The sequence below is a fragment of the Hyperolius riggenbachi genome, chromosome 8 (assembly GCF_040937935.1).
Source record: "Hyperolius riggenbachi isolate aHypRig1 chromosome 8, aHypRig1.pri, whole genome shotgun sequence".
Taxonomy (NCBI): domain Eukaryota; kingdom Metazoa; phylum Chordata; class Amphibia; order Anura; family Hyperoliidae; genus Hyperolius; species Hyperolius riggenbachi.
In genome coordinates this window covers 174008086-174034784 of record NC_090653.1, presented here as the reverse complement: position 1 = coordinate 174034784, position 26699 = coordinate 174008086, and the positions used below count along the sequence as shown (strand labels likewise).

Below are 26699 nucleotides of genomic sequence, written 5' to 3'. Positions count from 1 at the left end.
TACCTATCAGATTAGACCCCTATCTGCCCCTAGGGCACTCAATCACCCGCCCACACCCTCAAACCCCAGCCCTGATCACCTCACCAGTGCATTGCTTGCATCTATTCCCCCCTCTAATCACACCTTGAGACACCCATCAATCACCTCCTGTCACCCCCCTAGCACACCTACCCATCAGATCAGGCCATAATTTGCCCCGTGTGGGCTCCTGATCACTCGGCCAAACCCTCAGATCCCCCTCAGACCCCCTTCCGATCACCTCCCCAGTGCATTGATTGCATCTTTTTTCCCCTCTAACCACCCCCTGAGACACCCATCAATCACCTCCTGTCACCCCCCTAGCACTCCTATCCATCAGATCAGGCCCAATACAACCTGTCATCTAAAAGGCCACCCTGCTTATGACCGGTTCCACAAAATTCGCCCCCTCATAGACCACCTGTCATCAAAATTTGCAGATGCTTATACCCCTGAACAGTCATTTTGAGACATTTGGTTTCCAGACTACTCACGGTTTTGGGCCCGTAAAATGCCAGGGCGGTATAGGAACCCCACAAGTGACCCCATTTTAGAAAAAAAGACACCCCAAGGTATTCTGTTAGGTGTATGACAAGTTCATAGAAGATTTTATTTTTTTGTCAAAAGTTAGCGGAAACTGATTTTTATTGTTTTTTTTTTCACAAAGTGTCATTTTTCACTAACTTGTGACAAAAAATAAAATCTTCTATGAACTCGCCATACACCTAACGGAATACCTTGGGGTGTCTTCTTTCTAAAATGGGGTCACTTGTGGGGTTCCTATGCTGCCCTGGCATTTTAGGGGCCCTAAAACGTGAGGAGTAGTCTAGAAAACAAATGCCTCAAAATGACCTGTGAATAGGACGTTGGGCCCCTTAGCGCACCTAGGCTGCAAAAAAGTGTCACACATGTGGTACCGCCGTACTCAGGAAAAGTAGTATAATGTGTTTTGGGATGTATTTTTACACATACCCATGCTGGGTGGGAGAAATATCTCTGTAAATGGACAATTGTGTGTAAAAAAAAATCAAACAATTGTCATTTACAGAGATATTTCTCTCACCCAGCATGGGTATGTGTAAAAATACACCCCAAAACACATTATACTACTTCTCCTGAGTACGGCGGTACCACATGTGTGGCACTTTTTTACACCCTAAGTACGCTAAGGGGCCCAAAGTCCAATGAGTACCTTTAGGATTTCATAGGTCATTTTGCGACATTTGGTATCAAGGCTACTCCTCTTGGTTTAGGGCCCCTAAAATGCCAGGGCAGTATAGGAACCCCACTAATGACCCCATTTTAGAAAGAAGACACCCCAAGGTATTCCGTTAGGAGTATGGTGAGTTCATAGAAGATTTTATTTTTTGTCACAAGTTAGCGGAAAATGACACTTTGTGAAAAAAAAAACTATTAAAATCAATTTCGCTAACTTGTGACAAAAAAAAGGAGTAGTCTTGAAACAAAAATGACCTGTGAAATCCTAAAGGTACTCATTGGACTTTGGGCCCCTTAGCGCAGTTAGGGTGCAAAAAAGTGCCACACATGTGGTATCGCCGTACTCAGAAGTAGTATAATGTGTTTTGGGGTGTATTTTTACACATACCCATGCTGAGTGGGAGAAATATCTCTGTAAATGGACAATTGTGTGTAAAAAAAAATAAAATCAAACAATTGTCATTTACAGAGATATTTCTCCCACCCAGCATGGGTATGTGTAAAAATACACCCCAAAGCACATTATACTACTTCTCCTGAGTACGGCAATACCACATGTGTGGCACTTTTTTGCAGCCTAACTGCGCTAAGGGGCCCAAAGTCCAATGAGCACTTTTAGGCTTTACAGGGGTGCTTACAAATTAGCACCCCCCAAAATACCAGGACAGTAAACACACCCCACAAATGACCCCATTTTGGAAAGTAGACACTTCAAGGTATTCAGAGAGGGGCATGGTGAGTCCGTGGCAGATTTCATTTTTTTTGTCACAAGTTAGCAGAAAAGGAAACTTTTTTTTTTTCTTGTCACAAACTGTCATTTTCCGCTAACTTGTGACAAAAAATAAAATCTTCTATGAACTCACTATGCCTCTTAGTGAATACTTTGGGATGTCTTCTTTCCAAAATGGGGTTATTTGGGGGGTGTTTATACTATCCTGGAATTCTAGCCCCTCATGAAACATGACAGGGGGTCAGAAAAGTCAGAGATGCTTTAAAATGGGAAAATTCACTTTTTGCACCATAGTTTGTAAACGCTATAACTTTTACCCAAACCAATAAATATAGACTGAATGGGTTTTTTTTTTTTAATCAAAAACATGTTTGTCCACATTTTTTTTCGTGCTGCATGTATACAGAAATTTTACTTTATTTGAAAAATGTCAGCACAGAAAGTAAAAAAAAAAACATTTTTTTTGACAAAATTCATGTCTTTTTTGATGAATATAGTAAAAAGTAAAAACCGCAGCAGCAATCAAATAGCACCAAAGGAAAGCTTTATTAGTGACAAGAAAAGGAGCCAAAACTCATTTAGGTGGTAGGTTGTATGAGCGAGCAATAAACAGTGAAAGCTGCAGTGGTCTGAATGGAAAAAAAGTGCCTGGTCCTTAAGGGGGGTAAAGCCCACGGTCCTCAAGTGGTTAAAGTCCACTCCATGTTCGAGTCCGACTGAGGAAATCTGCTAGATTGTTCATTGATCCCTTCAGATGCACAGCTGTCAGAGATTTCAAATTTTCTTCTGCTAGTGCTAGAATCTCTAACGCTAAATTTTGTAACTTGAACGATTTTGTTCCTCCATGTCGGTTCACGTATGCCACTACCGTTGCATTGTCTGTTCTCAACTGAATATGACTGTTTCTCAGTAAATGCATTGTTGCCATGAGAGATAATTTTACCCCCATCATTTCTCTGTAATTTGAGGATTGATTTTTCAAACGCTGATCCCAAAGACCTTGTTTTTCGAATTTTTGTACATGTGCTCCCCAACCTAACATGATTGCGTCCGTTGTGAACACTATTTCTGTTGGAAACTGCCACGGTCTCCCCTGAAATAGAACCTGGTTGTTCAACCACCACTGTAGAGATAATTTCACTTGATCTGATATTTCCACAATTCGGTCTACCGTCTGTATAGTCTTTCACCAATTTTTTTAAATCCACATTTGTAGTATTCTCGTGTGCAGCATTGCCCACTGGATTGCTGGAGCCAAGGAAGTTAATAGACCCAGTAGCCTCATTGTTTCCCGTATTGATATTGTTAGGAATCTGAATTTTTCTACTTCCTGTACAACTTTTACCCTTTTCTGTTCTGGTAGAAATATTCTCTGTTCCACTGAATTTATTAGAATTCTTTTAGGAACTGGATAATTTGAGATGGTTGCATCTGCGACTTTTCGACGCTGACCACCCATCCTGCTTTTTTTTATTCTGCCATCACTATTTCTTTGTGACGCACTAATTTGTGTATTGAATCTGCTTGAACCAATAAATCATCCAGGTAAGGAATAAGCATAATTCCTTTCCTGTGAAGCTTGGCCACGATTTCCACAATGTCTTTCGTAAAAATTTGCGGTGCCGATTTTATTCCAAATGGGAGGCAACGGAATTGGAAGTGCTGCATTCCGTTTTCGTTCCTTATTGTGAACCTAAGAAACGCTTCCGAACCGTGTAGATTGATTCCATTCTGAACCTGACATGTTTTATCCTTTCATAAAACACGACTCAGAAGCTGCATCAATTATAAAGTGAATAGCTTTAAACTTTACCATGAAAGAATTCAAAATCACTTTTTTACTTGAACCGATCTTTATGTGCCTTTCGACCTGCCGCATCCACAAATTCAAAGTGCTGGCAACTACAGTCGTTGCTGCTGCAGGCCGAAAATTTACACCAATAGCCGTCCAAGTTTCCTTTAAAACAAACTCCACTTTCTTATCGGAAGGCTTTTTAAGATTCCCTACATCCTCAAAAGCTAATTCATTTTCACGGTTCACTTGAGAAAAAGCAGCATCCAGCTTGGGACACTTATTCCAGTGTTTGCTATCTTCCTCTGCAAATGGAAATCTTCGTTTGAACCCCCTAGATAAGAAAACCTGTCTGGATTCTTCCATTGATTATTAATCATACTCTTTGTAGAGGTATGTACAGGAAATACTAATGGTTGGTCTCCCTCCATTCCTGCATATAATTTGCCATGCACAGAAGCCATTTGTGGCTAGTCCGCTTTTAAGTCTAGAGCATCATATATTGCTTTTAAAAGCTCTTCAGTTTCACTCCATGCAAACTTAAATCTTGCCGGCTTATCAGCATTTAATTCTGCATCCTCTTCCTCATCATCCGAATCAGAAATATTATCCATTTCAACTTCCTCTGGTTCTGAATCAGACAACACTTGCCTATTGGTTTTAGCAGATGCCTTTCTATGTACTGGTTCAGCAGACACATTACTAGCAATCTCTTCTGACACAGAAACAGGTGTATCACTGACTACCGGCGGAGTCGTAACCACTACAGCAGGTGCAGATATATTGGCTTCCACATTGATAGGAACCAGGGCTGTGGAGTCAGTACAAAAATCTTCCGACTCCAACACCTCAGTTTTAGAAACCATGACTCCGACTCCAACTCCGGGTACCCAAAATTGCTCAGACTCCGACTCCTCGACTCCGACTTCTTAATCTAATACTTAACAGGGCTGTGGATTTTGTACAAAAATCATGCGACGCCGACTCCTCAGTTCCTGAAACCACGGCTCCGACTCCAACTCTGACTCCAACTCCACAGCCCTGATAGGAACTGAAGCATTATCAGGAACCACATTAATCACAGGTGCTTGTGTGACTGATACAGCCATTGTTTCCCTAAAAGCTATATTTGATTAAGTCATTTCATTTCTCATAGAACTCATTAAGTATTTATAAGATGTAGCTGATTCCTGATTGAGTATGGTTATAATACAAGCTTGACAAAGTTTTAACCCAGCCATGTGGAAGTTCTAAATTACAAGCAGGGCAATGTTTTGACCTGGGCCTATCAGTTGAATTAACAATATACAATGTATCTGTGCGCTCACTCAAAAATGTCCCAATTATAATAACTTGAGTTCTTTTACTTAGCTAAAACAACAGTCCTTTGGATCGCAGCATCAGTCATCAAGCATACGATGTAATCCAAATATTCCACCAGGATACTGCGACCCCAATTTCACTAGATCCTTATTCCAGAGATGTCACTCAGAGAAAAGACAGAAAATACCATAGCGTAATACGGTTTAAAATATATTCCCTCTTTCCACAACACCCAGTGCTGTAACCAATGCATATATATATATATATATATATACACATATACATACATATACTACACATATACATATATATATATATATATATATATACACATATACATACATATATATATATATATATATATATATACACATATACATACATATATATATATATATATATATATATATATATATACACACACATATATATATATATATACACATATACATATATATATATACATATATATATATACATATACATATATATAAAAATATATACATATACACACACCAGCGTACAGGGTCTCACAGGTCCTCACCATATACTGTGGCTGCCAAATCACAAACAGCTGCAATCGCTTCCAAACAACACCAAGTGCAAAACTCTCCTTAGTACATCCAGGTGTCCCAGCACCAACATATGTGGACTCTCACCTTCTTAAACTGCCGTCCAGGTTATAAGACAGCACATGCGCCTGTTTTTTTTCTCCTCCGTGGCAAACTTCCAGCAGATGGATCCTCATCAGAGCAATCTATCCATACCACCTATCAAACTGAAGAGCCTCTCATAGCGTAAAAACATACATTTAAAAAATTAAAAACGTAGTGCACTCACATGTCCCAAGTATATACAAGCATAGTATAAGATCGATTTCCTCCACGCCAACTCTCCACGCCCTTAGCTCCGCCCTACGCGTTTTGTGCATGCGCACTCATCAGGGGCTGATGTGCAAGTGAGTGCACTACGTTTTAATTTTTTAAATAAAAGTAGGTTTTTACGCTATGAGAGGCTATTCAGTTTGATAGGTGGTATGGATAGATTGCTCTGGTGAGGATCCATCTGCTGGAAGTTTGCCACAGAGGAGAAAAAAAACAGGTGCATGTGCTGTATAACCTGGACGGCATTTTAAGAAGGTGAGAGTCCACATATGTTGGTGCTGGGACACCTGGATGTACTAAGGAGAGTTTTGCACTTGGTGTTGTTTGGAAGCGATTGCAGCTGTCTGTGATTTGGCAGCCACAGTATATGGTGAGGACCTGCGAGACCCTGTACGCTGGTGCATATATATATATATATAGGCATTGGTTACAGCACTGGGTGTTGTGGAAAGAGGGAATATATTTTAAACAGTATTACGCTATGGTATTTTCTGTCTTTTCTCTGAGTGACATCTCTGGAATAAGGATCTAGTGAAATTGGGAGCGCAGTATCCTGGTGGAATATCTATCAGTTGTATTGCTCTGTAAAAAACAGACAGAAAAAAAAACATACCCATTGTCAAAACTAACAGTTGCAACATATGCCTATACAAGATGCATGTACAACTATGCACGCAGCTAAGGCTAGCTGCCAAGAAGTAACCACCACATGCCTCACCGCTCCTGCATCCTGCTTAGTGGTTTCCCCCTCAGGTTTGTCCGGTTTGGGATCCTTTTTGGCCTCCTGCCTCGGATCACCGGCCTCCTGCGCAGCGTCCATCTCTCACATGCACTCCGGATTAGTGAGAGAGGACGCCCAGACGCTGCGGCTCTTCTATCCTGGCGGGCAGCAGTGACGTCAGAGCAACACCGGAACCGTCCGTGCCGCCATCTTAACTGAAGGAATTTCCGCATACGGCCTCCTGCCTACCGCTCTATACTTAACGCACACCACCGAGCCAGCCGCCTCTGCAGACAGCGTCTTCGCCGAAGCCTTCTCTTCACCGCAGTCCTCAGCAATCATGCGGTTTGAAGAGGTAAGCCACCCTGTCTCCGCACACTATACATTCCCTTCAGCAGTGAGCCTCCATCCGGCAGCATGCCTTCAAACAGCCCTAAGCCACCCAGGCTCTCCAGGATTCAGGCATTCCTACAGAGACCTGTTCCAGGAAACAGGAAACATCCATACTGCCGGACACCTATGGGGGATATGAACTTATAGAGAGATCAAGTGGATGTTTACCGTTTCCTGGGAGGGGTCAAATCCCGTAGTTTACCTGTCCTGGAGGGTTACTGGAAAAACTAAAATTGAATTATTTAGGCATAACAAGGGGCATTATGCATGGAGGAAAAACAACAGCATTTACAGAAAAACACCTGCTACCTACAGTAAAATATGGTGGTGGTTCCATCATGCTGTGGGGCTGTGTGGCCAGTGCAGGGACTGAGAATCTTTTCAAAGTTGAGGGACGCATGGATTCCACTCAGTATCAGCAGATTCTGGAGACCAATATCCAGGAATCAGTGACAAAGCTGAAGCTAAGCCGGAGATGGATCTTTCAACTAGACAACGACCCTAAACACTGCTCAAAATCCACTAGGGCATTCATGCAGAGGAACAAGTACAATGTTCTGGAGTCCCTCTCAGTCCCCAGACCGGAATATAATTTAAAATGTGTGGTGTGAGTTAAATAGAGCTGTCCATGCTCGGACGCCACCAAACCTGAATGAGCTAGAGATGTTTTGTAAAAAGGAATGGTTCAAAATACCTTCAACCAGAATCCAGACACTCATTGGAACCTACAGGATGCATTTAGAGGCAGAAATTTCAGCAAAAGGAGGATTTACTAAATATTGATTTCATTTGTTTTTTGGGGTGCCCAAATTTATGCACCTGTCTAATTTTGTTTAAGCAATTATTGCACACTTTCTGTACATCCAATAAACTTAATTTCACTTTTCAAATATCACTGTGTGTGTGTCTCCTATATGATATATTTAACTGACTTTTTGTTTATCGTAACAAACAATGATTTATACAGGAAAATCATGACGATTAACAATGTTGCCCAAACTTTAGCATCCCACTGTATATACTATGGTATATTGGGATACCGATTATTTGAAATCTGAAATGTGCATACAGTTTTTTGGACCATAAGATGCACCAGGGGAAAATATACCAAGCTTGGTGCGTCCATGGTGCAGGGGCATCTTGTGGATCTTCTCCACTCCAAGCTTTCTCTATCTAAGCTTCACTGCCCATCTACACTAACGCCTGCTGCACCAACAGCTACACTAAGTTCTGTAATTACCCTACACTAACCCCTGCTGCCCCACCAGCTACATTAATCCCTGCTACCCCACGAGCTACACTAAACACCCTACACTACTCTATGCTGTCCCACTAGCTACACTAACAAACACGATGCCTCTGGTGTGGCTGCTGGTGTAGGTGCTAATGCTACTACTGGTATTAAATGCTGAGGTTGCCTCTGAGCTGCCGGTTGGTGCAGTTTTCTGTGTTGGTGCCGGCATCTCACCAGATGTGACCGACTGATGAGGAAAGTTAGAAAGGTTGAGGGAGCCTGTAGCAGTGCTGTTTGGAAGAAGTGTAGTTGACAGCATTGGAGGAGCAGACTCAGGCATCTCCGATGCGCTGCCTTCTGCAGATGCTGGGACAGACTGTAAGTGAACTGATCTATATATTGCAGCACTTGCTCATTACAGCCATGCTGTCCATATCAGACAGTCTCCATTTGTTTGACATCACCCTTACCCTGGACATTCATTTACACCTACTGGCCACCTGGCCAGGGATTGCTGTTTGCAACCTAGCTACATTATATACATTTACCAGCTCAGTGATTATGCTGAGTAAATGTTTACTTGTTCAATGTGTTTGATGAAATGGATATCTGATGCATATGGAGGATTTTATACATACTCTATGTTACCCTTTCGGATGGTGTTCTTAATTGCTTCATGTCACGACCTTTGAACTCTAATTGTTTGCCTCTGAAGAAGTGACTCTTGTATAGATTGCAAAATGTGCCTAAAGCATTACACTGCATATCGACGTGACATATGGGGTTTTATTGAGTGTCATATTTGTTTAGAACTGTACTTGAAAGTTGCGGGTTATAATCACTGTGTTATAGATTGTGGACCTAAAAACTCCTAATTTTCTTGCGGTCTCTGTTGCCATATTATCAGAGGAGTGGTCACCTTGTTATCATTTCTCTTGTTATTATCTATATATTGCCTTAACTTTAGCTCAGTCTCTGTTTATCCCCTGATGACTGTGTAACGCAGAAACCGGTAAGGAACAGAGACTGGACAATGTTCTCATCTGCAATTCAGTGTAACAGATAGCGTATTCCATGTACGCTTGATGTGAGTTACATCTGGAGGGTCCTTGTTATAGGGACCCACGATTGGAGTATTGTTTTTGTGAGTATTCTTTTTGACCACTTTTTTAAAATTCCTGTGATTCAATATAGATACTAATCGCTTGGTTGATGTGGTGGTAGTCACTGGTAATCTGTTTAAACACCGGAAAACTACAAGTCACCCAGCATTTGGTGTGACGGCTTATAGAAAGCAAGCGCATGATAGAAAATAAATTCTCCATAAAATGTTATTAATTCAAAAGGTAAATATGTAAAGTTATTGCTATTCTCACATGAAAGGTCATGCTTACCGTTCTAATAAATTACTGCTGCTGACTGTATTGTTCTCACTGAGAATAGAGCTTATTACTTTATCTGGATCTTCAGAAGTATTTGCTTGTAATACATCCAATGCCATTTGCTCTTCTCCAGAGGAGCTGTTGGTATTCACCCCTTGAACATCGAGTGTGTGCAGAAGCGAATCATCAATGACAATCTCCTGAACTACATCACTGTGGAAGAATTAAAAAAAGAATCCCTGTTAGACTTACCAGTAACCGTATTTTTAAGAGTTCTCCAGGAAAGCCTTACCTGAGAGATGCATAGCTTTGCCCACAGTAAACAAGGCTACAAGCATCATCTGTAGTACTTTTCTTCCAAACACTAACTTTTGGCTTGAAAGGACTTCCACAGGGTAGTGCCAGATAAAGCCCAATTTAGGGAACCACCTGCTTAGTTTTAGAAACAGCCCCCACAAACAATGACGAGGGGATCTCTGGATAAAAAATTGTCTAGTAAAACAGAGTGCAGCAATTTGTACTTTCAAAGTACTGAAGTCCAAGCATGGCTAGCTGAGGTATGATTGGTGTCGTACCAAGAGGAAAATAATTTCCGGATAGAGTAAATCTTTTGAGTGACTACTGTAGTTTAGACCTTCAATGCCCTAAGAAACTGACAACCTTTAACCATGAGCAGTTCTGCAGGACGATTCTGAGCGACACGCTTTCTACTCCCTAAGAGCCTAAACAAAGTGGACCTGAACTCTTGCACAGTACAGAAGGAAAACAGAGAGAAATGCACCCCATATGTATTTAGAGAGTTTAGCCTGTCTAATCCCTCCTCATCTGTGTCTAATCACAAGTTGTAATTTGATCCCTCCCCATGGCAGTCAGATATCTAATTTGAAAGCACAGGATGTTAACAATATGTCTGCTTCCATGAAAGCAGGAAGTAGAAACAATGCGGATTTATTTCAGGATGTGTATCAGCTGTGACAAAGAAATGTTTTTCTTTAAAGGTCATTATGCTGTTGCTTATCTTTTGGAGCAGAGGGGAAGTCCTGAGTTAAGGTCTGCTTTAAAAGATTTTGGCCATGTTTCCTATGGGCAGAGCTAGGTATCTCTCTGGTAAAGCCATCCTAAAGGGCGACATGAGAAATATGAACTTTCCAGTCAACAAGTGTGATACTGAATAAAAGTAAGGGATAATCAAGGATATTTAATACTTTAGATTTAATGCAGAATGTATTCAGTTGGAACAATGACAAATTAGATGCAACCATTACTGTGTTTTATTACTCCATCATCAAACTATAAAAATTGTAAAAATTTTGCCCAGCCTAAGATATACAATTCATAGCAGTGCTCCTATGGCATTTGGGCCTTGTTTGCATCATAGTCCATTTTAGCTTTATTTTTAACTGTGAAACCTTGCTAATTTGCTGCATTAGCAGCCTTCTGGTTCATTTGTGAATTAAGGCAAAAAGCACCATCATATAAAAAGTCTAATTGGTCCGTAATCATCACAATCGAGTTCCATTCATGTCTTCATTCACACTTTGGGATCCTTTCCACTGTGTTCGGCATGGGTCTTGCGAGACGCGATGCCGGCACAGCTGTGACGTGTCTCGCAGCCCAATCCCTCTCGGCTTTGGGATTCGGATGGGTGATGCGATCATTATGCTGCAGGGCATCAGATTTTTCCCTTGCCTCAAATTGGGATGTTCTGCATAGACTATCTATAGGCTGCCAAATTTCATCCGAATTTGTGGCCGGGGAATCAGCCCGTTTTCGCATAAATGGAAACCTAGCCTTACACTATTCATCCAACCTAGCACATTTATCCTGTAACTATCTCCACTCCATTACCCTCGTGTCTATACATCCTATCATACTCATTACTTTTTATTGTAAAATGTACTCCCTATTGACCAATAAATGCCAGGCGAATCTCATAAAGTTATTCCTTGCTCCTCCTTCCAGCACATTCTTTCGTTCAATCCACCCCCTTAAAATGTGTGGGACCTTGAGTCTTTCCACTTTATGGCAATCATACTTTTGGCAACTGTAGTAATCAGCATACTGCATAAGTCGTCCTATGCACGGCACGGCGGCAGGCAGCAGTTGGAACACACAGCAGCACTAATTAGGATCTAATAAATGGAAAAAAAATATTCATGGTTCTAAATGCAGCTCATGCACAGCAAAATCTAAATATTGGGGGGTTTTGGGTACCCTCAGCAGACGCTTGGAGCATACCTTTGAACACCTGTTAAAGTGGACCTAAACTATTGCACAAGACAGAAGGAAAAGATAGAGAAATGCACCCTGTATGTATTTAGAGTTTAGCCTTTTTAATTTCTTCTCATTAGTGTCTAATCACAAATTGTGATCTGGTCTCTCTCTGTGTCACATGACTGCCACGGCAGATTAACTCATATGAAATATAAAGAAAAAAACAGAGAGCCCAATAGTGTAGTAAGTATTGGAACAGGAAGGGAATAATGAAAATAAGTATTATACCTACAAACTGGGGTTGCCCCTAAGGCAACCACTGTAAAGGCAGGTGAAGAGATTAGCCCTGTCCCCACTCAGGACTAAGATGTCGCTCTCTGTGGATAGAGGAAAAAGAGGGTGTACCACCCTTCCACCATGGGTGGATATCTTGATTTGTAAAGGTGTACAGAGGCGCCACAAGGATAAAATATGCTAAAATCGTATAAAACCTTCAGGAGGCGGTGGTGGACCAGCCGCTCCAAAACAGACACGACACTGTCGATTGAGGTAGTCACAATTTATTCACATACTCCTAGAAACTACTGGCAACGAATTTTGCGGGTATATTCCCGCTTCTTCTGGCAATAACAAATAGGAGTACACACAGTACAGTCTCAAGGTCACTATAAGCAGAGGCACTTATCATGACCTTGAGACTGTACTGTGTGTACTCCTATTTGTTATTGCCTGAAGAAGAGGAATATACCCGTGAAACGCGTTGCCAGTAGTTTCTAGGAGTATGTGAATAAATTGTGACTACCTCAATCGACAGTGTCGTGTCTGTTTTGGAGTGGCTGGTCCACCACTGCCTCCTGAAGGTTTTATACGATTTTGGCATATTTTATCCTTGTGGCGCCTCTGTACACTTTATAAAACTCATATGAAAGCATAGGATGTTAACAAGAGGTCTACTTCCATGAATCAGTAAGTAGACACACTGCAGAATTATTGCAGGATTTTTATCAGCTGCAACAAATAAATGTTTTTTGTTTAAAGGTTATTATGCTGTTGCGTGTCTTTTAGAGCAGAGAGAATGTTCCGAGTTCAGGTCCACTTTAAAATAACTACAAGGGAAAGAAAACTGGAACTTACTCATTGATTTCAGGGTCAACCTTCATTGCTGGATCGACAATATTGTTAATTTGTTCTTTAGGTTGGATGTAATTTTCTGGTGAAGCATCTGCAACACTGAAGACCTCATGGATTTCCAGAGAATTGTTCGTAGAACACCCAGAGTTTTGTGAAGAAAAGCCAACCTATAAATACAAAAGTAATTCTGCATATGATTTTAATTTCAGAGAAATGTTCATCATGCAATCAGAAATGGCAACATGATGGTTATCTAAGAAAAAAGAAAAAAAGAGGAGCTGTTAGGTATAAGGTCTCAGCTAAATATTGGCTGTGCTTACATTACATATGTATTTCACTGTCCACGTTTGGATTTCACAGAATTTTTATATAGTATTTGCAGAGATTGATGCTCCTGACAGTTCATGGCAAGTTCCATCTTTGACTGTCTTGTCTGAAGCCAATTGTGATGTAATATCCTCCCTTACCCTGCTTCCTGATTGATGATTCTTTAGCCCTCCCAAGTCCCAGCCCTCAGACACTCCCACCAGTCTCTGGTCTAATGGGGCATATTGTCTGTCACTCAGGGGGGGTGCGGGCGATTGTGCGGTCAGTGTGTGTGTGTGTGGGGGGGGGGGGGATCAGATGAACAGAGGTGAGCCGTTTTAGTTTTATACTGGGTAGTCTGGGTCTTTTCAATGATTTGGATGATTCGAATCGGATCATTGAAAAGATCCGAATCTTTGAATCTTTTGCAGCAGAGTGAGAGGTGCAGGAGAATGAGGGCACATTGAGGGTGCTAATGGGGAAGGGAGAGATGCAGCAGGAAGATTGTGCTTGTGTACAGAAGCTGCAGTTCCTGTTTCTTCCAGACATCCACTGTGAACCGAATCTCGGATTCGACTCACAAAAAAGATCCAGATCAAAGATCCGAATCGTTCATGATCTGGACAACACTACAGTGCAGTGAATATTAATTAGCCATGTGGCTAGGAATAGTGGGCTTGTGCAGTATACTCTAATGCAACGTGTGCACTGTGAACAGCACATTGATTTTTCAGTGCTGTGAGTTGGGCTGCGTTACAGGCTGTTGTAACGCCCCACTGTGAAAGCAGGCTTAGAGCGGGATAGGGAAATGAAGGGGAGGACCAGAGAGTGCAGTGGAGAGAAAAAAACTCCCAGCATGCTCTGCACCTTCTGTTATGCGGCCTGCGGCCTCCTTAGCAGCCTGGGGATAAAGAGGATTGCTATTCAGCCAACAAAAAAGTAAGATATCTTTTTAACTTCAGTATTGCCTTGTTGGCTTCCTTCCAAACTGTTTAACACAGGAGAATAGAGGTTTAAATTAGCTTTTTTTTTTGCCTAACAGTTACTCTTTAAAGAGACACTGCAGTGTCTAAAAAAACATATTTTTATGTAATAAATGTTTAACCTAATAGCCCTAACTAAGCCGCAGCATCCTTGCCGCTGTAAACAATCTAAATCCCCACCAACTCCCCCCTCCCTCTCCCCTGCAAAATACACGACTTTCTTGGTCGTGGATTTTGCTGCCCTAAGCGCTTCCGTGTGAGGCAGGGCTATGAGCCGCAGCCCTGCCTCACACGCGTCTGTCAGCGGCGGATCTCCGCCTCTCCCCCGCCCCTCTCAGTGAAGGAAGACAGAGGGGTGGGGGAGAGGCAGCGCTCCCCGGGGAGTTTGGGGGGATTTAGTTAGATTAGAGTGGCGGGAATGCAGTGTTTTAGTTAGGGCTATTAGGTTTAACACTTTTATTAAATAAAAAGTTTTTTTTTGAGACTTCAAAGTCTCTTTAACGATGATTGATATTCCACCTTGTACACTTCATCTTTAATCAGTGCAATATCCATCAGTATAGATACCACAATTACCTTACTATTTAGTCCAGCCTTTATTTGCACATCTTTTTTCTGCTTTAACCCCCTAGGTGGTAATCCTGAATGTAGCTCGGGCTTACGTATTACTGCAATTAGTAGTAACCCTAACCTACGCTTGTAGAGACCGCTAGAAGGGCTAGGTGCAGAGTGCACAGCAGAGCTCTCGATCACTTAACCCAGCCACAGCAGCCAATATTCTCCGTGTCATCCGAGGCTCCCCATCTCTAAGCTGAGACCACTGTCACATTGGGGAGGGGGCACTGCCTGGGGGGGCGTATATACTTTAGCTACTTGTAATGGGGTCACTCTCTGGCTGCCTATACCAGCAGTCTTATTCTTTACAGGGAAAACAGTGCACTGCTTTTAGAAGATAAAATATGGGAAGAATCATACCGCTAAAGGAGGTTAAAGCAAACCTGGAGTAAAAATAAACTTATGTGTCATGGTCTATGTAGTAATGGTAAACAGAATTACCGTATTTTTCGGACTATAAGACGCTCCTGACCATAAGACGCACCTAGGTTTAGAGGACGAAAACCAAGGGAAAAAATATATACCAAACAGGTGCATCCATGGTGAAGGGACATCTTGTGGATTATGCCCCCTTTGTACCTCATGTGTCTCCCTCTCTCCTCTTCTGTCCCCTTTGTGTCATCCTATGTCCCCACCTATGCCCCTTTTTGTCCCTCTCTGCATGGGTACAGTAGAGGGAGAGGGAGTCCAGGACGTTGCGGCGGGTTGGAGGCTCATATTAGCAGGCATTCACAAGTCAGGAACTCCCTGCATTTGGACTATAAGATGCAGTGACTCTTTTCCTCCACGTCTCGGGTTGAAAAAGTGAGTCTTATGGTCCAGAAAATACAGTATCCTGGAGTTTCATATTTTCTGTTTAAGTGCTCAAATGAAGAACTGGATGGCATGATGACATAGTAGATTGCACTCCCGCCTTGCCCGCCCTACAACCCAGGTACTCAGATTTCCTCTTATATCCTAAAACTGAACAGATAGGGTATGTACTTCCCCCCCCTCAAATTGGACTGAGACTATAATAGGAACATAAGACAATGAAAGACTATGGTAGGGATTAGATTGTGAGCACCCCTGAGGGACAGTTAAGAAAAGGACTGAATACACTATAACATAGTAATATAGTTTTGGTTGGGGGAAAAACAAAGAACACTCCTGAACCTTCACATATCTCAGTTGATTCAAAGGAAGGTGAAAAACCTTACAAGGCCGAGGCCAATTAGACTTTAAAGGGAAAAATTCCTTGCCTACTTCCTTCTCGATGACTGATAAATCCCTGGATCAACTCTCCCAGGAATTACCTACCATAGTAATATAGCCATAGATGCCCTCCAATACAAGGAAAGCAACCAAGCGCTTTTTAAATGCAGATATACTTCCTGAAGTAAACTATTTTAACCACTCTTAAGGCCCATACACACACCTATATCACAGAAGAGCAACAGTGCTATGTGGTCCACATCAGGATACTACCATAAGTTCATTCCACCTCCAGAGATCCCACATAGGTGTATTAGTACCTAAATGTGCAGCTCAGTGCATCAAAAAAACAAAGGGATTCTCTCATTTGAAATTTCAGAAGACACTGAGTAAAAGTTCCAAGAATGCAGCAAATGACACTCACATATAGAGGGTCCTACTCCAGTAGGAACCCTCTCCGCAATATACACTTCCCACTCAATGTGGTACTACGTAGAAATACTTGCACTCAGGTATGCAGCATTGCCCGCTCTCGTCCCGACTAGTTTCAGCCTTCCGCCGCCGTCCGGGGATACGAGAGCTGGCGGGCAACTTGCAAATATATATAGTAATAAATGAAGACCATAATTACCTCCCCCGTGTGGGTCTACAGCTGAGTCTGTGGCTGCCGTTCGCCGCTAGAACTACTTCCGGTGTGCACCTCTATTACTTCCGGTGCGCAGCCAGCAGCCTGACGTGACATCATTGGAGCACATATGCGCTCCATACTATAATGCTACCATAAAGTCGCATCACTGCGCACACTATGCACCAAACAGTGATGAGACCTTATGGTCGCATGATAATATGCGCTCCAATGATGTCACGTCAGGCTTGCTGGCTGCGCACTGGAAGTAATAGAGCCACACACCGGAAGTCATTGCAGCGCGACCGGCAGCCACAGACTCACCCGTAGACACACACGGGGGAGGTAATTATGGTCTTCATTTATTACTATATATATTTGCAAGTTGCCCGCCAGCTCTCGTATCCCCTGATGATGGCAGAAGGCCGAAACTAGTCGGAACAAGAGCAGGCAATGCAGTATACCTGAGTTCAAGTATTTCTACGTAGTACCAAATTGAGTGGGAAGTGTATATTGCGGAGAGGGTTCCTACTGGAGTAGGACCCTCTATATGTGAGTGTCATTTGCTGCATTCTTGGAACTTTTACTCAAATAAAGAGAGAATCCCTTTATGTTTTTGATGCACTAAGCTGCACACTTAGGTACTAATACACCTATGTGGGATCTCTGGAGGTGGAATGAACTTATGGTAGTATCCTGATGTGGACCACATAGCGCTGTTACTCTTCTGTGATATATTGCATCTGGTTGAGAAGGATATACATTTGGAACAGCTGCAGTGTGGTAACTGAAGGAAGAACCAAGAAGCTAACCTTCGGGGTGCCGCTTCTGAAAAATTGCTATCCATACACACACCTGACTTAAAGAGAACCCGAGGTGGGATTTAATTATATTAGTGGGGCATAGAGGCTGGTTGTGCACACTATCACCAGCCTCTGGTACCCTATGGTGTGCACCCAGGACCCCCCTGCGATCTGCTGTCCCCTCCGCCGTGCTAGCGACACGCAGCGTGTCGCCAGCACAATGTTTACCTATGCGGTGTCTGTCAGCGCCGCTCCCCCGCCTCCTCTGTATCGGCGCTGCCCGCCCGCGTCCCTTCCCTCCCGCTGATTGGAGGGAAGGGACGCGGGCGGGTAGCGCCGATACAGAGGAGGCGGGGGAGCGGCGCTGACAGACACCGCATAGGTAAACATTGGGCTGGCGACACGCTGCGTGTCGCTAGCATGGCGGAGGGGACAGCAGATCGCAGGGGGGTCCTGGGGGCACACCATAGGGCAACAGAGGCTGGTGATGGTGTGCACAACCAGCCTCTGTGCCCCACTAATATAATTAAATCCCACCTCGGGTTCTCTTTAAAGGGATACTATCGATTAACGTGTTTTTTAACCTGGGATTGAGAGAGTTCCTGAAGTGCTGGTAAATAATGATGTATACATTTCATTGGCTTATCTCTTTTGTTTACTGTAACAAATTCCGTTCACTCTGAACTGACGGCACTGTCTGCTCATTTCTGACGGGAGAGTTAATGAGGTGAGGGGGGGGGGGGGATTTCCCTCACTGTTATCTCTATGTGTAACTGTGTGAGGAAGCTCTCAGAAGAAGCTGCATGTTTCTGAGCCGTCTGCAAGAGAGCAGAGGAAATGTTTTAAACTTGTAATTGTCGGTTACAGGTTACAGCACAGCTTTTCATATATGTTTTGGGTTTTCAGGAAAAAATACTCTGTAGTCTGTGATATGCAATAAACAACACTGGCTGTGCATTGAAACAGACACCCCTTTGCAAATGATTTGTCCCAATAGAGCTAAATCTTATGCACAATGAATTAAAGCTTTTGCCTCTGATATTTAACATGAAAAATAGGAAAATGTTTACACAGCTACTTAGACATTATTTGTTTATATTTGAGAACAGAGGCGCCAAAAGAATAAAAACAGTATTTAACCACTTTACCCCCGCGCGTACGGATTTCTCCGCCCCTTTTTCCATCCTTTCACCCCCAGGGACGGAGAAATCCGTACTTTGCGCACTCCCGCCGCTGTCCGCGTTCCCGCTCGTAAACACGCCGCCCGCCGCTAGTAAACACGCCGCCGCCCGCTCGCCCAGAGATCAACGAACGGGAAAATCCATTCCCGTTCGTTGATCTAAGCCCCGCAATGACCTGCTGCCGCTCGGCTGAGCAGCGCGATCATTGTGAAAAAATAACAAAGTCCCAGCCTCTTTCTACTTCCTGCAAGAGTCCGGAAGGACGCTTGCAGGTAGCATGAAACAAATTGGTAATATTGCCATCTTGTGGCCAAATAGTAAAACTACACCCTAACCATTTTCTACACACAAATAAACTTGTTTTACACAAAAAATTAACTCCTTACCTCCCACACTCCCCAATTTTGTTTTTTTTTTTGTAATTAAAAAATAAATAAAAAATTTACAATAAAAAAAAACATAAATAGTTACCTTAGGGACTGAACTTTTTAAATATTTATGTCAAGAGGGTATAACACTGTTACTTTATAAACTATGGGCTTATAATTAGGGATGGACGCAAAACTGAAAAAAATGCACCTTTATTTCCAACTAAAATATTGGCGGCAAACATTGTGATAGGGACATAATTTAAACGGTTTTATAACCGGGATAAATAGGCATATACATTTAATGGGTTTTAATTACAGTAGCATGCATTATTTAAAAACTATAAAGGGCGAAAACTGAAAAATAATAAATTTTTTCCTATTTTCCCATTAAAACACATTTAGAATAAAATTATTCTTGGCATAATGTCCCACCTAAAGAAAGCCTAATTGGTGGCGAAAAAAACAAGATATAGTTCATTTCATTGCGATAAGTAATGATAAAATTATAGACGAATGAATGGAAGGAGCGCTGAAAGGCGAAAATTGCTCTGGTGGTCAAGGGGTAAAACCCCTCAGTTGGGAAGTGGTTAAAAGTTTTAAAAATTGAAAGGCGCATGCGCGGCGCGACTAAGATGGCCGCTTAACCCGTCAGCTCCAGCCCACTCTGCCGAGCCGCACAAAGCTTCACCGCAGCCTTCATCACGCGGCTCTCAGCGGGAACGATAGCCCAACACCCCGCGCAGCTGATGCCCCCGAAAGCTGCGTCCAAAACAACAGGACAGAAGGGAGCCATGGATCGATACGTCCGCCCCGCCGGGTCCCAAGAAGGCGCCGAGCTCGCAAACAGCGCTGATCCACCCACCGCTCAGGCCAGTATATCATCAGACACTGCTCCCATAACTGCAGCCATGCTTGAATCTGCGCTGGACAGACATTACTGCTCCATGCACTCCTCACTCCAGCAGATCATGCTCACAGCTATGCAGGAGCTAAAAGCAGACATTTCAGGCCTAGGGGAACGCACTAATGCTCTGGAGGGGAGAGTATGGTAGATGCTATAACCCTGAAGCAGGCAGACTTAGAAGAAGAGCAGGCAGTCATGCTTTCTGATCTAAAGTCACTGCGAATCGCCCAGGAAGATAGTGAAAACAGAGAACGCAGACAAAACCTTCGTATTAAAGGGGTCTCCATGACAGTTAAACCAGACCAAATTGTGCCTCATATCACAGAATTTTTCAAATCTGTAGTCCCTGATCTGCCGGATGAACTTTGGCGCATTGATAGAGCACATAGATCCTTAGGGGAACGCCAACCAACTTTACAAAGACCTAAGGATATCATCGCTCGTTTACATTACTTTGAGGCTAAAGAAGCTGTTCTTAAAGCACTAAGGAAATTACCCTCCATTACATTCAAAGGAGATGAACTGCATGTCTATAATGACTTGTCACTCATCACACTGGCGAAACGCAGAGCTTTTAAGCAGATTACTCAGCTACTCAGAGATGCCAATATACAATATAAATGGGGGTTCCCTTTTTGCCTTTCAGTATCCAGAAATGGGGCCACCTTCACTTTGTCAGACCCTATGACAAAGTGTGTTTCTACGACAACTGGGCCTTAAAGAGAACCCGAGGTGTGTTTAAAGAATGTTATCTGCATACAGAGGCTGGATCTGCCTATAAAGCACAGCCTCTGTTGCTATCCCAAACCCCACTAAGGTCCCCCTGCACTCTGCAATCCCTCATAAATCACAGCCGTACTGTGAGGCTGTGTTTACATCTGTAGTGTCAGTCTCAGCTGCTCCCCCGCCTCCTGCATAGCTCCGGTCCCTGCCCCCATCCCTTCCCTCTAATCAGCAGGAAGGGAAGGGATGCAGGCGGGGACTGGAGTTCTGCAGGAGGCGGGGAGAGCAGCAGACTGACACTATAGAGATAAACACAGCCAGCTCTGACAAGCTGTTTGTCAGCAGCGTGGCTGTGATTTATGAGGGATTGCAGAGTGCAGGGGGACCTTAGGGGGGTTTGGGATAGCAACAGAGGCTAGGCTGTATAGGCAGATCCAGCCTCTGTATGCAGATTATATTTTTCAAACCCACCTCGGGTTCTCTTTAAAGCCCCCACACCCAGCTCGATCCAGCATCTACGCTCTCCTAATGCACTATCTCCCCCACGGAAAGCCCGCCATGTCACTGACTGGTCCAGAGTCCTGATTCGGAGCCTTACCTATCCGCAAGAATCAGACTCTATGGAAGCTTCATCCACCTGAACAAATTTGTTTTAGGCAAAGCTGTGCTTTTTCCTTTTTCACTTCTTTTTCTATACAGGACTTAAAGGGATACTGTAGGGGGGTCGGGGGAAAATGAGCTGAACTTACCCGGGGCTTCTAATGGTCCCCCGCAGACATCCTGTGTTGGCGCAGCCGCTCACCGATGCTCCGGCCCCGCCTCCGGTTCACTTCTGGAATTTCTGACTTTAAAGTCAGAAAACCACTGCGCCTGCGTTGCCGTGTCCTCGATCCCGCTGATGTCATCAAGAGCGCACAGCGCAGGCCCAGTATGGTCTGTGTCTGCGCAGTACACTCCTGGTGACATCAGCGGGAGCGAGGACACCGCAACGCAGGCGCAGTGGTTTTCTGACTTTAAAGTCAGAAATTCCAGAAGTGAACCGGAGGCGGGGCTGGAGCATTGGGGAGTGGCTGCGCCAACACAGGATGTCTGCGGGGGACCATTAGAAGCCCCGGGTAAGTTCACCTCATTTTCCCCCGACCCCCCTACAGTATCCCTTTAAGCTGAACCCTGCTGCCTACTTTTATAAAAGGCGGATATTTGTGCCCTTTCTGCTTTTTTGGTGAAACGACAATGTGATTAAAACATAGATGCATAGCTATATATACTTGTCACCATTTTGGGCCTTAAACCTGTTGCCATTTTGGGTCTCTCCCTGTTAATTTCTGTTCACTCTCTGATTTGTACGTTTTGGGCTGCCGTCTGGAAGTTCCGGCATCCGCCTCCGGAGAGTTGTCCCAGGAGCATCCTGGTCCTCTTGGGGCCCAGGTTCCTCCAGGACTCTCATTTAGACAGCTTTTTACCTTTTTAGCTGTCACTATATGTGACCACAATTTTTACAGTGGCTTAATCTGGTTGATTTTGTTTATGATGTTGTTGCTAATATCTTCTGCCTACCTTGATTTACCTTACTTCTGTCCAGTGGCGGCTCCAGCTTCAGATTTTTGGGGGGGCTCAAAGGGGGCACAAGGGCTGGCAGGTGGGGCTTACAGGGGGGAATTTGCAGTGCGCAAAGTGGCGAGAAAAAGGGGTATGGTCATGACATGTGGGCGGGGCTAACTGTAATGTAGTTGTACCAGCTAATGTAGTTACATAAAAAAAATATGAAGCAAATGCACATAATGACAGACAGCGTTTCACCCGTAAATGCACATAAGAGACAGCTTTTCACCCCCGTAAATGCACATAAGAGACAGCTTTTCACCCCCGTAAATGCACATAAGAGACAGCTTTTCACCCCCGTAAATGCACATAAGAGACAGCTTTTCACCCCCGTAAATGCACATAAGAGACAGCTTTTCACCCCAGTAAATGCACATAAGAGACAGCTTTTCACCCCAGTAAATGCACATAAGAGACAGCTTTTCACCTCCGTAAATGCACATAAGAGACAGTTTTCACTCCCGTAAATGCACATAAGAGACAGCTTTTCACCCCCGTAAATGCACATAAGAGACAGCTTTTCACCCCCGTAAATGCACATAAGAGACAGCTTTTCACCCCTGTAAATGCACATAAGAGACAGCTTTTCACCCCCGTAAATGCACATAAGAGACAGCTTTTCACCCCCGTAAATGCACATAAGAGACAGCTTTTCACCCCCGTAAATGCACATAAGAGACAGCTTTTCACCCCCGTAAATGCACATAAGAGACAGCTTTTCACCCCCGTAAATGCACATAAGAGTCAGTTTTTCACCCCAGTAAATGCACATAAGAGACAGTTTTTCACCCCAGTAAATGCACATAAGAGACAGCTTTTCACCCCAGTAAATGCATGTAATGACAGACAGCGTTTCCCCAGTAAATGCACATAACGACAGACAGCATTTCCCCAGTAAATGCAAGTAATGAGAGACAGCATTTCACCAGGTAATGCACATAATGACAGACAGCCAGTGTCCCCAGGTGTATAGATGTCCCCAGTATATGTAGTCAGGCTAGTGATGGTGGACTGGGGGCCCCAGGGAACCTCAAGCCTGGCTGGTGGTGGGCTGGAGGCCTCAGGCCTGGGTGGTGGTGGTGGGCTGGGGGCCCCAAGGCAGCTCAGGCCTGGGTGGTGGTGGGCTGGGGACCCCCAGGGCAGCTCAGGCCTGGTAGGTGGTGGGCTGGGGGCCTCAGCCCAGGGCAGCTCAGGCCTAGCTGGTGGTGGGCCTAAGGCCTGAGGCCTTGGTGGTGGTGATAGGCTGGGGGCCCCATGGCAGCTAAGGCCTGGCTGGTAATGGGTTGGCTGGGGGCCACAGAGCAGCTCAGGCCTGGCTGGTAGTGGTGGGCTGGGGGCCCCAAGGCAGCGCAGGCCTGGGGGGGTGGTGGTGGGTTGGGGGCCCCCAGGGCAGCTAAGGCCTGGCTGGTGGTGGGTGGGCTGGGGGCCACAGCACAGCTCAGGCCTGGCTGGTGGTGGGTGGGCTGGGGCCCCCCAGGGGGGTGCTCAGAGTCAGGCCTGGGTGGCTGCCTGGTGCACAGTTGCAAAATAACAATTTGGCAGTTGGCTGGCTGGAGTAAACAGGACAGCACACCCCGACCCACCACACCCACCTTGTCGGAGGAGTTCCTGAGTCCTGCTGGCTGTCTAGCTGACTGACTGGCTCGGCTCCAGAGTCCAGCCTTCAGTCCTGTGCGCCGTCCGTGGGTGCCTGGGTCACTCACTGCTACTGGGTGTGCGTGAGACTGAGTGCTGCTAACTAGAAGTCAGTGATGCTGCCGAAGTCTGTTCTGTCTCCCGTCGGTGGCAACTAGCTGGGCGGAAAAGGAGAGCGCGCGCACTCGGCATGTGTCACGTGACGTGATGTCGGACGTCGTCACGTGACACACATCTATACTATAGCTACCAGATTGTACCCTTGTGGGCCGGGGCGGTGACTGATCGCTGGTGGGTGGTGATATAGCCAGTCAGCGCCCGCCCAAGTCCTCCTCCCAGCCAGGCTCGGCTCCTTCTGTGCAGGTCGGATCGGACTCGGAAGTTCTGGGAACTTGTGGCGGGGGGGGGGGGGGGGGGGGGGGGGCTTTAATGGGGGCTAAGGAGTCGCCAGCTGGGGCTGAAGCCTGGGTAAGCCCCACTGCTTCTGTCTTTATCCTCCTTTTCTATTGTCACCATGCTCAGAGCCTCACTCCTCTGCTGTACACTACCTGAACCTAGACAATGGTTAAGATCCTTACTCTTAATGTCAAGGGCCTGAACATCCCCCAAAAGAGACATGCTCTGCTGCAAGACCTTAAGAGAATGGATATAGATGTGGCCATGCTTCAAGAGACACATTTACGCCAAAAAGAGACAATACGTTTGGGAAATAGACATTATACAGGTGTGCATCTAGCATCCAGTCAAACGAAAAGGGTTGGTGTTGCGATTATATGCAAAAAAGATCTCTCTCCAGATCACTAAATCCATACCTGATCCTCAAGGACATCACTTAATACTAGTAGGTACTTTGGCAGGTAAACCGATCACTCTGGCTAATGTATATGTCCCAAACAATACACAAGTGTCTTTCCTTTCCTCCTTTCTAGCCAAGCTTCACAAAATATCTACGGGTACCCTCCTATTAGGTGGAGATTTCAACCTCGCCTTCTCCTCCTGTATGGACAGAAGCACCTCGCATACCTCCTCCCCTGGTACCACTCATGATCGCAATTCCCGTAAGTTTAGGATCCTGATGCGAAAATATAAATTAATTGATTTATGGAGGATATCCAACCCTTCATCAATCGAATACACCCTCATTCCCGCATAGATTATTTTTTTTCCAATACTTCACTAATCCCCATCCTCACAGAATCTAATATTCATCCAGTGGCCTGGTCTGACCATCAAAGTGTTTCCTTACAATTCAACTGGCTACATACTCCATTTAAACCCTGACATTGGAGGTTAAATGAAATGCTACTTCAGGATAAAACCTTTCATGATAAGCTTACCATGGAATTGCGATCATTTTTCCAAACTAATATAGACTCAGTATCATCATACGGTATGCTGTGGGAATCACACAAAGCTTTTACCCAAGATTTACTCATTGGTGAGGGATCCAGGCGGAAAAATGTTCTATCCCATAAACTACTATCTTTCCAATCTTCCCTATCCAAAGCCCAATCACTGTACAAATCTAACCCCACACAGACCCACTTTGTCCAGATGCAAAAACTAAAACAAGATATCCGCTCTCATCAAACAAATCAACTCGAAAAAAGCCTCACATGGACTAGACAAATATTTTTTGAGCGAGGTAATAAACCACACACAATCCTGGCCCGTAAATTAAACTCAAAAGGCTCCCAGCAAACCATATACTTCATGAAAGATTCAAGTGGCCTGGTAAACTATGACCCAACAAAAATAGCACAGATCTTTACAACATACTACGAGAAATTATATAATCTTCCAGGCCATCCTGAGGATTCTACATATTTCTCTACAGTAGACGCATTCTTAGATCCCCTAAATTTACCTACACTCACTGAAACCCAACGAGATTCACTCAACGCTCCCATCACTGTCCCAGAACTTGCAGAGGTCCTAAAGAATATGCCATCTTCTAAATCACCTGGCCCAGATGGCTTACCCCATTTATATTATAAAAAAATTCCAAGATATTCTCCTACCCCATCTCTCCACCCTAGCCTCCAAAATTATGCAAGGAGAAATCTCCCCCTCAACAATACTAAACTCCTTACTAACAGTCTTACCTAAAGAAGGAAAGGACCCTCAATTGCCACAGAGCTATCGACCCATCTCTCTTTTAAATTCTGATCTTAAAATAATAACTAAGGCTTTAGCTAACCGACTTAATCCAATACTCCCTTCGCTCATAAACAACGACCAAGTAGGTTTTGTTCTGGGTCGCCAAGCTGGAGACAATACCAGAAAGGCAATAGACCTTATATCACTCATGAATGGGGAAGGTCGTCCTTCTCTGCTTCTAAGTTTAGATGCAGAGAAGGCCATGGACCGTCTTTCTTGGCCTTTCTTATTCCGGGTGTTAAAACATCAAGGCTTTGAGGGCCCTTTTATCACTCTCCTGCGGTTTTTATACTCTTACCCTACCTCTTCTGTTAAACTACCATTTGCTCCCACCACGCCCTTTCAAATCAGGAATGGAACCAGACAAGGTTGCCCTCTGTCCCCTCTCTTTGCTATAAGTATAGAGCCCCTGGCCTGTGCCATTAGACTTAATCCGGATATTCGAGGAGTAGAACATCGAAGTATAGAACATAAGAGATCTCTATTCGCAGACGACATACTACTCACAATCACTCAACCCATAACCTCACTACCAGTCCTCCACTCTCTTATTGAAA

At 44.2% G+C, this 26699-nt stretch overlaps 1 protein-coding gene across 2 annotated transcripts in view; it reads right to left on the bottom strand.

The window, feature by feature from the left end:
• LOC137527191 (heat shock factor protein 3-like) overlaps positions 1 to 26699 on the bottom strand; it is a 167631-nt gene that overhangs the window by 26084 nt on the left and 114848 nt on the right. For both annotated transcript variants that reach the window (XM_068247672.1, XM_068247673.1), the window contains exons 8-9: positions 13044 to 13207; positions 9708 to 9908 (exon numbers count right to left, since the gene is read on the bottom strand). In XM_068247672.1, coding sequence (XP_068103773.1) covers positions 9708 to 9908; positions 13044 to 13207 — 365 coding nt within the window. The remainder of the gene's footprint in view (positions 1 to 9707; positions 9909 to 13043; positions 13208 to 26699) is intronic.